Source organism: Vulpes lagopus, chromosome 1 (genome assembly GCF_018345385.1).
Source record: "Vulpes lagopus strain Blue_001 chromosome 1, ASM1834538v1, whole genome shotgun sequence".
NCBI classification, from domain to species: domain Eukaryota; kingdom Metazoa; phylum Chordata; class Mammalia; order Carnivora; family Canidae; genus Vulpes; species Vulpes lagopus.
Window position 1 is genome coordinate 32,987,897 of NC_054824.1, and position 13,345 is coordinate 33,001,241.

The 13,345-nt window shown below is 32.2% G+C and overlaps 1 protein-coding gene across 1 annotated transcript in view; it reads left to right on the forward strand.

The window, feature by feature from the left end:
* Positions 1-13,345, forward strand: part of LOC121486486 (pleckstrin homology domain interacting protein) — a 131,840-nt gene that overhangs the window by 90,714 nt on the left and 27,781 nt on the right. The window contains exons 22-28 of the mRNA XM_041747395.1: positions 48-279; positions 4,995-5,114; positions 6,779-6,886; positions 7,657-7,781; positions 7,909-7,991; positions 11,138-11,249; positions 11,617-11,678. Coding sequence (XP_041603329.1) covers positions 48-279; positions 4,995-5,114; positions 6,779-6,886; positions 7,657-7,781; positions 7,909-7,991; positions 11,138-11,249; positions 11,617-11,678 — 842 coding nt within the window. The remainder of the gene's footprint in view (positions 1-47; positions 280-4,994; positions 5,115-6,778; positions 6,887-7,656; positions 7,782-7,908; positions 7,992-11,137; positions 11,250-11,616; positions 11,679-13,345) is intronic.

Below are 13,345 nucleotides of genomic sequence, written 5' to 3' on the forward strand. Positions count from 1 at the left end.
AGTCTTATCTTGTGTGTATATTTTTTAAATACATTTTTGCCTTCTAGTGACTACTCTAGTGATTATTCTGACTGGACAGCAGATGCAGGAATTAATCTGCAACCACCAAAGAAAATTCCTAAGCATAAAACCAAGAAAGCAGAAAGCAGTTCAGATGAAGAAGAAGAATCTGAAAAACAGAAGCAAAAACAGATTAAAAAGGAAAGGAAAAAAGTAAATGAAGAGAAAGATGGACAAATATCACCAAAGAAAAAGAAGCCCAAAGAAAGAAAACAAAAGGTGTTTTTTTTAAAAAAAAAAAAAAAAAAAATCAGTTGTGTTCTATGAGAACAAAAGCACTCCTTTTAGAAGTGCTGTTGATGAATATAAATGTTGTTGAGGTATACCAGCAAGTAGTAGTGAAAAAAACTCAGAAGTTACACAGTAATAAAATGTACTATAACAAAACATCTAATTTACTCAAGCTTTAAATGTTTAGCATGTGAGAATATTTACTTATAGAATTACCATATCCTAAATATTGAGCATTTAGGGCACCTGGCTGGCTCAGTCAGTAGGGCATGTGAATCTTGATCTAGGGGTTATAATTCAAGCCCCACGTTGGGTTTAGAGATTACATAAAAATATAAGTATATACATACATAAATACATAAATATTGAGCATGTAATCTTATAATATGAGCAGGTTGTGGGTTTTTTTGTGATCTTGTGGGATTTATTCATTTGTGTATTTAAAAAAACAGTGTTATAAAACATGCAGTTTATTCATCTTCTGCCTTTTACTTTTTAACCATCCTTATTAATTACTTTTGCTGAAAATAACCAGAAAGCTTAGAGAGTGCACATCACCTGGAATAAAAATGGCAGAACTTGTCATAGTTGACCAAAATATAAGTATGAATCTAAAGGAGGACACTATTGTTGTTAACAAGCTTTCATCAATTTACAGAGCATGTGAGCCATAATTAGATGGTCCTTAGGTCAATAGTAGTATTGGTTTGATTACTTCATCTTTAGTCTGTGGATAATTTGAGACAGATCAGAGAACGTAAGAAATAAATGTTACGAAAATAAGATCTGTCAGCTTTTATGGAAATGGGATTCTTTTAAAAAATAAGAGCTATTACACTTTTGCTCTGAAGTAAGTGAAATATAAGAGATGTTTTTCTATTCCCCAAGAGACTATAAATGGAAAGTATATTTGATTAAATAAACATAAGGAAGATTTTTTTTTAACCTCTCATTTTTAGAATTAAACATAAGTTGTCAAATGTAGAATTAAATACTAGGGAATCTAAGAAGGTCTTTACCTCCAGAGAGCTTTGAAAAATTTAAGGATACATCTGTTTTAAGTGTTTATTTTATCTGTTTCACTTGAGCACTTACTTGCTTCAGCTTATAATTATGAATTACTTTAATTTGGACTCCACAGCTACTATTCTTTTATCTTTTGTTTCGGGAAGATTTACCAAAGAGAATATCACACATATGCCAACATTTTTCTGTGTAGGTTAACCCATTATTTTTTATGGTACACAGATTGGTTAAGAAAACTGATTTAGCCCTATATTTGGCTAATAAGCCTTTTTTTTCCATTAGCTCAAGACAGTTTTGATGAACTTTTAAGGTTTATAGTATTTTAAGTCCCTGTGAGAACATAACTTTTTTTTGTCCCAAGAGTGCAGTTTACTTCACCTAATTCCTTGATTTGATAATTGCATACAAGCTAACACCTTGTACTTCTTCATGCAATGACACATTTGGATCCACTGTTACTATTTGGCATATTTTAATTTCGCCATTTTGCTTGAAGATTACAGTAGGATCTGTATGCCACTAAATTTATGTGGGACAAACTTTAAAGATCATAAAATGTAAGGATATTATAGACTATTTCCTTTTATTTGGTTTTAGTACCTATAGTTTGGTATTAGTCCACCAATGGATCTAATAGTAGATAGAATTTTTCTTATTCCTTAGTTGTCTTGTTACCCCAAATAAACACAGTATTTCTCTTCTTATGCATAGAAAGTAACTGAGAGATCCTGTTAATTAATATTTACTGCATGTATGAAAAGATGAAGATATTTTCCATATGACTAATTATATTCAAATTAATTAAGCACAAACAGTAAGGCAAATACAAAAAATGCTTACTAAAAAATTGAATTCTCCAGGGTCATTTGGGTGGCTCAGTCTGGTTAAGTATCTGACTCTTGATTTTGGGAAGGTCGTGATCTCAGGGTGGGAAGATTGAGCCTCACGTCCAAGTCTGCAGTGGGGCAGGCATGGACCCTGTTTAAGATATTTCCTCTCCCTCTGCCTCTCCCTGCCTGCTAACTCACACTCTTTCTTTAAAAAAAAAAAAAAAACTCCAGAGATGCAGTAATCTCAATATCTGATATATGTTCATTATACTGTTAGGAACTCTAGAAACCAGGCCAATAAATTTTTATTGGACGCTAAAGTTTATAAACCAATTCAGTGGATAAAAAGAAGTATAAGAATAGTTTTTTTTTTTCAAAACAGTGAGTGAAATATCACATTATCTAATATGTTTAATTACTAGATTAATTTTAAAGATGAAATTCAGAGATCAAATAAGGACATTTTTTCTTAGAGTTTCAGGTAAGGCTCCCAGAATGAGCAAAATGTGAGGTAGACCTAGAAGACTTTCCATGAATAGAAATGAATCAATTTCTTGTATCTCCAAAATTTTAAAGTTTCAAAATATGAGGCTGAAATTTTGAGGAATATTCAATGCATTTTATCTAAGTACTAAGTGATAGAAATTTACTTTAACCCAAAATTCTAGATTTCCCAAGAATTACTGGGGACTAGTATCATTCTGATTCTAGGCCGTGCTGTACCGTAGTCTTAGAGTTAGAAATATGATCATTCCTGTTTCATAGTTAACTTGATTCCATTTGAGTTGTTAGCTATTTCAGTCAATATAGGTATTTTCTCCCTGTGGGGAGAAATATTTGCTGAAATTAACAGCCCATACTGAGGCTGGAATTAACAATTTTCAGACTTTCCTACCTTCTTTTCTTTTTTTTAAGTTGAAGGAAACCTTTTTCAAATATACTTTAACTCAAAACCTTAATGTAAGAAACTGAAAATCTATGGCTCTAACTCTATCATGTAATAATACACACATGTAATAATAACACACATGTAATAATGTGTGTTCAGTATGGATAAATTAACTTTTCAGACATCCTCTGACTTATCAAAATAACATAATACAAAATTTATTTTCTATGTTTTCCCCTCTGGTCTTCTCCAGCCCTTTTCTTCTCACATTGACAACTCTTTTAGTTGTTTACATCAAAACTGTAGTGTTATCCTTAATTTCTCTTTTTCCCGCATATTCTACATCCAGTACATCAGGGGTTTTTTGTGTGTCTATCTTCTAGCTATATTCAGCACCTGAGGATTTTTTTGGGTTTTGGGTGTTTTTTGTATTTGTTTTGTTTTGTTTGCCACTTTTGCTATCACAGTAATGTGAGCCACTATAAACTCTTGGGTTGTATTACTGCAGTAAGCCTTCTATCTGTCATCCTGCTTCCACCCTTTTATCCCTAGGTTCTGTTCGCCAAAGTATGGAGCAAGAAACTTTTTCTGGGGCCCACTACTCCGCTGTTGTAGCTTGAGAGCAGCCATACACAATATATAAATGAATGGATATGGCTGTGTTCCAATGAAATTTGACTTATAAAAGTAATGAAGCAGTGGGACTTGAACCATGGACCATAATTTGCAAATCCCTGCTTTGAGGCATCCAGAGTGATCCTTTTAAAAGTCAGATTCTGTCATTCTTTTGACTAAAATTCTCCAGTGGACCTGTCTCACATAAAGCAAATACCAAGCCATTTACCTCTCCCTTAATCTTCAAAGAGAGTGCTCCTGATATGTTTGAATGAGAAACAAGTTGTGTTTAGCAGGAATATATACCTGCTAGTGCATACCTCTCACTACTGAGATACATATCTATCTATCTATCTATCTATCTATCTATATATATATATATATATAGAGAGAGAGAGAGGTAAACATGTATAAAACTTATGTTTTTTACTTTCCTTCCCAAACCTGTTTTTTTTTTTTTTTCCTGTAGTTTTCCCCATATTGGTACTTGGGAACTTGATTCATCCATTTGTTTAACCAGAAACCTTTGTTTTTATATGTGTATATATATATATATATATACACACATACATATACGCACACACACACACACACACATATACACATACATAATTCATATATTGTGAACCAGGTGTGAGAAAGAGGAGAAAATATTCCTGGGCTTTGTGTAAGTATAATGCCCACATCACTGAAACAGCCTCTGTATTATCCACTACTCAGCCCTTATGAAAATAACTTAGTTCTTTCTGACAAGGCATGACTATGATTTAAAAAAAAAAGAACTTGAATAATGGCTTGGTTTATTACATGAAATATTGATAAAACTGATAGGATTTTGAGAGAGAGATTACACAGAGTTTATATTTTGGGATTTAGGAGGATATCTTGTTTACCTAGTCTTGTTCTGAATGTTGTCTGTAAAGTTTGGTTTATCTAGTTCTTTTTTTATGTGGTGATTTGGGAAGATTGAATGACTATAATGTCACTTGCTGCCATCTTCTCAGAATAAGGGTTTTTAAAATACTTAATATATACTTTTGTTCAATAATCTCCTTCACCTTTTATTTAACTACCTTTATAGTTACTTTATTTTATTAAAGATTTATTTATTTGTGAGAGAGAGAAAGCACAGCGGAGAGGGGCAGGAGTCTTACATGAATTCCATGCTGAGCATGGAGCCTGACATGGAGCTCATGATCCTGAGCTCACATCCTGAGCCAAAACCAAGAGTCGGATGCTTAACTGAATCCACCACCCAGGCGTCTCTATAGGTGTTTTAAAGGACAGATTGAGAGATGAATACTTTTGTGATAATATTACTTTATAATGTTCTAAAATCCTAGAGATTGGCTGTAGGAGAACTAACAGAAAATGGTTTGACATTAGAAGAATGGTTACCATCAACATGGATTACAGATACTATTCCCCGAAGATGTCCATTTGTGCCACAGATGGGTGATGAGGTACTTTTAAAAACAATCTTTGTTTCTTTGAAGTATATTTAAGCTTTTTTAAATAGCTCTTGAAACTGTAAAAAACAGCAGTTTCATAAAATATCTCATTTTATACGTTTATAGCTATGTATGGAAAAAGTATAATTAGGAGGAAAGCTCTAATCTTTTTTTGAGGCCACTTGCCACTTTAAATATTGCAATAGCAAAACTATATATCGGAAGAAGATGGAAATCTTATTGGCATTTTAAAAACTAGTATTTTTTTAATAAGGCTTCTATTGCCAATTTTCTTTTTCTTTCTAAAAATATATTTTTCATAGCATAAGGCGGCTTAAATATATGACATGTTAAGGGAAGAATGCAATTCAGCACTTTATTTAGTTTTATAATTTATTAGATCTTTTTAAAAATGTATTGGAGTCAGAAATATTTCATTTTTAAGAAAATGCGATCGGTCATCATTTTGGACTATGTGCTTATGAATTTGAAATGAAAATGTAAGACCTTAGATCAAAATTCGTAGTCCAGCTTTCATGTATTATTTTATACGTAAGTGTTAAGAAACAGAGTCATCTGGTATCCAGTAGATTGGCAGTAATAAATTAAGTATAATATGAGCTTCTTTAGCAAACCATACTAATTAGTAGTAGAAAGTAGCAAGTGACAGTTAACAGTAAAAAAAAGAAAACAAAAACAGTTTTTTTGCAAGAGTAACTAAAGAACAAGCTGGAGAAAAGTCTTTTAGGGCCCCTACTTAAGACTTGGAGAGACAGAACATTTCAACATTTTTGTAATTTAGTACATTGATAGAGCATGACAGATCCTTGAGCATCAAAAAGATGCTTGATTAAATTATATTTAATCTAGTCAAATTTATATTTCAAGATGACTATACTGTATAAATCCTTATTGAATAATTTTCTTTCAAAATGTTTAAGTTGTGTTTTTAATTGTTGGTGCTTAAACAGACAAGGTCTCATTATTCAGCATTATTCCTATGAAATTTCAAACAACTCGAGTAATAGTGATATTAATAAATAGAATATAAGTATGTAGACTAATGGATATCCCAGAATGTTACCAAGAACTTAATAGCATTTGTAAAAATTTTAATAGTATTTTAAAAAAAAAAACTCCTATTTTTTTATAGTGGTAAGAATACATAGTGTCAGACTACTATGTCAAGACCAGTTCTACAGGATAATAGTCAGGTGTCACTTAAATGTGAACTCCATAAAATGAGGATAAATACATGCTTTGCTCTCTTTGTAAGGATAAAAGATACATAAAAATAATTTTTCATTTCGGAGTTTACTGCATATGTACAAACCACTTGCTACCAAAATACATGAATGATAAGCTGATCGTAACTCCAAGTTACAACTTTCGTTATACAGCATTGGTCAACTTATTCTGAATCCAAAAATAAAACAATGAAACAAAACCAGAAAACTGCTTATTTTATCTCTTGGTGTATAACCAAAGTAATGTTATTTAGAACACTTTGTTGATTACATGACATTTGGACAATTTGAGGAAAAGGAAAAAATATTAAAGTATTAGAATTTCTTTTGAAAGGATATTAAATTCTCTCTTTGCAGTTTTAGCTGATATCTTGCATCTTGGATTAAAGGAAACATTCAAGTTTTTAAAATTGTGACTTGACTTTTTAGGTTTACTACTTTCGGCAAGGACATGAAGCTTATGTTGAAATGGCCCGGAAAAATAAGATTTATAGTATCAATCCAAAAAAACAGCCATGGCATAAAATGGAACTACGGGTATGGTGTTTATTACTTAAAAAGTGCAGTTTTAGATTATGTAGAAAATTGTATTGAATGTTCCTCTTTTCACTGTAAGAAACTGTCTCATGAAAGTACCTTTTTTAATTGAGGCAGTCCTGGAGAGTAAAAGTAATTAATTTTCAAAGAAACAAAAGATTGAATTTATGTACTCTGATATTTTATAAGTTGGGTACGAAGTGTCAGTATAGTAAAACTTATTAGCATTGATATCTAAGGTAAACTTCATATTTGTAAAGAAGTATTTCTAGATTTATCAGCCAGGGTTGAAAACTATGTAGAGGTCTTTGGAACTATATTGGAAAACTTTTATTTATTTTTTTTTAATTTTTTTAATTTTTATTTATTTATGATGGTCACACACAGGGAGAGAGAGAGGCAGAGACACAGGCAGAGGGAGAAGCAGGCTCCATGCACCGGGAGCTGGACGTGGGATTCGATCCCAGGTCTCCAGGATCGCGCCCTGGGCCAAAGGCAGGCGCCAAACCGCTGCGCCACCCAGGGATCCTGGAAAACTTTTATTTTAATAAAGTTTTCTCTTTTTTTTGAAAGTTATAATATATAGATATTACATATTATCTATAGATAGGATTTGTTAACTATAAAGGTATAAATTCTTCAGTATACAGGCCAGTAAATTGTTGCATGCACAGAATAATCACTATCTAGATCATTGAAATGAAAAAATGTTATTATGTTTATCAGTTTGTTTTGTGAAGATGGTTTCATATTTTCTGTATCTTTCTCAGGAACAAGAACTGATGAAAATAGTTGGCATAAAGTATGAAGTGGGATTGCCTACCCTATGCTGCCTTAAACTTGCTTTTCTAGATCCTGATACTGGTAAACTGACTGGCGGATCATTTACCATGAAGTAAGGACTATTAAAAGAGGCGGTGGTTTCTTATTATAGATTGTTTTTCAAGATTCAGATAAATTTGAACTTCTTTTAGATATTTTTAGGTATGTGACCTAATCAGTTTGTTTCTATTTGTAATTAGATACCACGATATGCCTGATGTTATAGATTTCCTCGTTTTGAGACAACAATTTGATGATGCAAAATATAGGCGGTGGAACATAGGTAGGTCATTTATTTAGAAGACATACGTGTTTGTTATTTTTCTTAATCTAATAAGTGATTTACTATTTTTAGTGATTTGGAAAAAAGATAATCAGAGAAATCTTCTTGCCATTTGTGGGAATGTTATTAGCAAAGTAAGAAGATACAGTGTCCGTTAAATACAGGTATTTAAAATACAGCTGACCCTTGAACAACACCAGGATTAGGAATGCTGACGCCCTGCATTGTCAAATCCTAAAAGATTGTTTATACCTATTTCTTTAGCTGTTTCATGTGTTGAATTAAATTTTCATTTAAAAATATAACAATTCAAACTTGAAGCAAAAGACATCTTCCAATTCAAAATGCTTAATAATTTGGACTGGTACCAAAGCTAAACTGGCATTTTTCTCTTACTGACCTAATCTGTTACAGTCTTTAAACTTGTAATCAAGACTCAAAGAAACTTTAAAAATATTAAAATCTCCAAGCATTTAGGATGCATTAATTTATGTTCACATGGATGTGCAATTCATTTTTTTTTTTTTTTTAATTTTCAAACAGGGCCACTCTTTGTCATCTTGGAGTGGGATGTGGTACATATATGGCATATTTAGTTTGAAAAAGCACATCAGTTGATAGGCCAATCCATCTCTCCTCCAATGCCATTGGAAGGCATTGGCATGGTGATTTGTCTTGTTTGGTCTTGGTAAACTTAGAAATTTACATGTGTGCTCTATAAAGAAAATTTAGAGAAATGCAAGTTATCAAAGTTAGAGACATGGGAGTTACCAAAAAGAATTTACCTTCCATATAAATTCCATTACACCATATTTCTGGAAGCTTTGAAAGATGTTTCTGTCAAATAAGGGAACAAACCATGGAAGGGAAAGACATGGAATCCCTCCAGGAAACAGGAAATCCAGAACAGGAAAGAGCCAAAATGAATTCTGAATAATAGTCAATAGAAGTCTCAGGATAGCATCTGCATAGCAAGTCTAGATGACCGGTTCAGAAGAGCAAAGTCTTCAGGAAAGAAAGAAAATGGAATTGATGAATTATCTAATGTTTGACTTCATTGGAGAGTATATTGAAGAATGTTTTATAGTTTAAGCTGTTAGACTTAATTGTACATTCAAAGAAAACAAACCACACACAAAAAATGAAGCAATCATACAAAATTATAGAAGAAAGCAACTGTGTACTGTTTGGCTCCATAGCAAACAATAAATAGTCATGATAAAAACCATACAGATTTTAAAAATACATATAATTACATAAAATTATATGGAGAGATTGATATTTAATGTCTGAAATTGGTGAGTGAAGAAATATCTCTGTACTAATTATTATTCAGAAATCTAAGTAAATTCAAGAAGTAGTTACACAAGTTAAAGATGTTTTTCTTGGTTTTGATTATAAGACTTTGGTACACTTTTTAAATTATTTGCATTTGTTACTGAAAATTTTATTTTTTAAGGACATCTGACATAAATTGCAGAATAAATATTAATAGTCAGAGTCCAAGAATATTCCAGAAATGAGCTAAGTAAAGAAATATGGCAAGCATTAGACATATTGAAGAGATATTTCAAATGGGTGTATGTTGGAATTTTCTCATCTGTATCATAGCTGCTTTTTTCTCCCTCAATTTATAGATTAATAATTTCTTCTAAAGTTAATAGTACTTGGTCTTTTATTTCTGAGGAAATATACATCTACCTACTGATAGCCATTTAAAATGTTTAGAAATGTTTAAAGCTTACTCTGGATGGTGTACTCTGTTCCCTGCTGGATTTCATTGTTAATCTTCCTATAGTATTGTTTATTTGTGGTTAGGCATACATTATCCAGTTCTTCTTTAGCATAATGTCATTAGTGTATATAGGATCATAAAAAATAGCTCTTTGAAACTCATCATTATGTTTAAAGTTGTGGTAGTTTCAAGAATGCTGTTTATTAATTTTATGGTAGCTTCTCACTAAGCTCAGTGTCACTAATATGTATCTGAAGAGTGGTTAGAGACTACCTGGTAATAGATCATGTTTCCTTCTTAACATTGGCTGTTAGAATGCTTGAATCTAAATTTGGGGCCTAATGCATATCGTTCAGAGTTAAATAGAACTCAACATGCAGTTGAGTTCTATTATCTTATTCCTGACTCCAACGTACTTTTTTGTCATTGAACTTTTTTTTTAATTTTTAAATTCATTTTATGCTGTATATCTCTCTAAACTTTTACATCTTTTTTGGTAAAAAATTAGAATATAAACAAATACTTTTCTCTTTATGGTTTGAAAATGAAACTCAGATGAGTTCTAAAATAACTGATTTGTTCAAAGTCACACAGATGAATTATTTGAACTTAGGTCTTCCAGACTCTAACTATGCTTACCAGGAGAAAAATCACTCTCTACTCTGAAAGCTAAGGAAGAGGAAAAAGTGGCAGAAAGGAAGAGAGTGACATACAGTATTCATATGACACGAGGGAAGCTGAGAAGTTAGTTAGTTAATTAGGGTCTTTGGGGAAAGCAGTTTTAGTGACATGATAATAGCTGAATGTAATTGTGTAAGGAAAGGAACACAAGTGTTGTCTATTTTACAAAGATTAGTTGTTTTCCTTTTTGTTACTTGTTTTTACAGAAAAGAGAAAGTGAATGTATAAATATTACACCTTCAAGATGATTGACATGAAGGAAGGGAGGTTGGGTGTTTTGTTTTTATTGTTTCTAGGCTAGAGTCTTGATTGTTGGAGGAACTTGCCTAAAGAAAGCAAGAAATTAAAGACAGACTATAAATACTTGTTGGGCAGAAATTACCTAAACTGTTTCTTTTTTGAATGAAGACTTTGGGCATAATCCTAATGATGAACTTAAAATTCCAGATTGGTAAAAATGCTTAACATAAGAGTGAATTTCTCCTGACCCTAATCAAATGTAAGAAATGGTACTGGAAACTGGTAAGTCACACTGGTGTGTTTATTAAATAACTTTTTCCCTCAATGTTGCTGATTTTATTTATTTATTTTAGAGTATGTAGGTCACTTTTATGTGATTTTTGAAATTATACAGGTAATTTAAGTATCTTAAAGGTATGCTTTGGAAGAAAGGAGTAACAGCAGTAGCAGTACATTTCAGAGTAATGAGATGGCTTTTATTCTTGTCTAGGTGACCGTTTCAGATCAGTCATAGATGATGCTTGGTGGTTTGGAACAATTGAAAGCCAGGAACCTCTTCAGCCTGAGTACCCTGATAGTTTGTTTCAGTGCTATAACGTTTGGTAAGGGAGTGTTTGTTGTATTTTAGTTCAGCTTGAGTTGCCTTTTTTTTAAGGGAGGAATGAGGAGGGATGGGGGAGAAAGAGAGAGAGAGAATCTTAAGCAGATTCCAGGCCCAGTGAGGAGCCCAAAATGGTGCTCAATCTCAAGACTCTGAGATCATGACCTGACCTGAAATGAAGAGTTGGACTCTTAACTGACTGAACCACCCAGACACCCCCAGCTTGAATTACTTTTAATGTTTTCCTTATCTGTTAATAATGTGACAGATACTTCTTTTAAACACTTGCACTTATTTTTAAAATGTGATTTTATAAAACTTAAAACAATATTTAGAATTTTTAACATAGGGATTTTTCTTCCTTTAAGCTGGGACAATGGAGATACAGAAAAGATGAGTCCTTGGGATATGGAGCTTATTCCTAACAATGGTAAGTGTATATTAGGCTTTTTGTGTTACAAAATTAATTTCTTAAATAAAGAATCTGATTTGCTGACTTGCTACTGCATAGGGTTGTTATGAATATCATATAGAAAATATTCAGTGTTACATATTGCATACCTGTTACGGACTGGATTGTAGGTAGGAGAAGCATAGCAGTAATAAACAAGATAAACATAATCTTTGTCCCACTTGGAATTTATAGTCTAACAGGAAAGATCGAAATTAGTTAACTATAGCAATATATGAAAATGTTTTGCTAATAATTGTTTACTCCTAGAAGTTGAACAACACTTAGAAGCAGATTTTTTTGTAACTTCAGAACACTTTAAGAGTAAAGCATAATATTAAAGAGTTGAGGCTTTTGAGTGTTACATAGGTTCATACCCTATCACTGCCATCTTCTACCTATGTCATCTTGGCAAGTTCCTTAAATCACTCAAAGCTTCAGATTTTTAGGACTTCAAGCTTTGAAATTCTGTCAACTAATACTTTACAGGGCTTCTGTGAGAATTAAATGGCATCATGTGCTTATAGTGCTTATTTTAGAGCCTGACACATGTAATAGTCTCCGTGAGTGGATAGTTTACTAATAATAATAACTGTCTTCTTGCATATGGCCTGGTATATTGCTTAGGACTTGGGAGTTAGCCTTAGGCAGTAAGTAGACATCTTCATGGAACTGAGAAAAGGCCAGTATGGCTGAAAACTGCAGATTGCATTTTCCTTCTTATCCAGTGCCCATTTTTGTTTCTATTTTATAAAAAAAATACAGCATGCACATTTGCATATTCATGAAGAAATAAAAGGATATATATCCCAGAATATTAATAATGATTATTTATGAAGGATGGGAATATAAGGACTTCAACAAATTATTTTTTACATTATTTTTTGTTTTTTGGTTTTCTATAACATATCCCTTTTCCTGTCAGGTAAGAATATAGCCTTTAATAAACAAAAAGGAAATAGATCTTGTGACATAATAGAAATAATCATTAATAATGATTATTAGTTTTTATATTCTAAAAAGAATAGTTTTTATATTCTAAAAAGTCAAAAGATAACTTGGAAGAGTTAAACCGAACCAGGTAAACCTTAGAAATGAGAAAAAAAGACATGCTGATACTATCTAAGATTAGTTCTTTCTAGAAGTTACCACTTTGAAAATTTAATACCAATAACATATTTTTCATCTCACTGCTAAATTAGAACTGTTTGAAACTATAAAATATCTTAAATAACTTGTAATGAGGACAGCCTGGGTGGCTCAGTGGTTTAGTGCCACCTTCAACCCAGGGTGTGATCCTGGAGACCTGGGATCTAGTCCCATGTCAGGCTCCCTGCATGGAGCCTGCTTCTCCCTCTGCCTGTGCCTGTGCCTCTCATGAATAAATAAAGTCTTTAAATAACTTGTAATGATGCTACATGAATTATCTTTTGATTTTTCTCTTCTTTTTGTAAGTTTGAGGTTGTAGTCGAATGGGACTACTATATATGAGAGAAATGAAGCTAGTCAGTGTTGTAATGCATGGGGTATTTCTTGAAATGAATTAGTGACATTAATATACTGTTTGTTTCCTACGTAAATATATACATTTGTGAAGGGGGTGATTTTTGTTGTTTTTGTTCTGTCTGGATACATACATGTGTGCA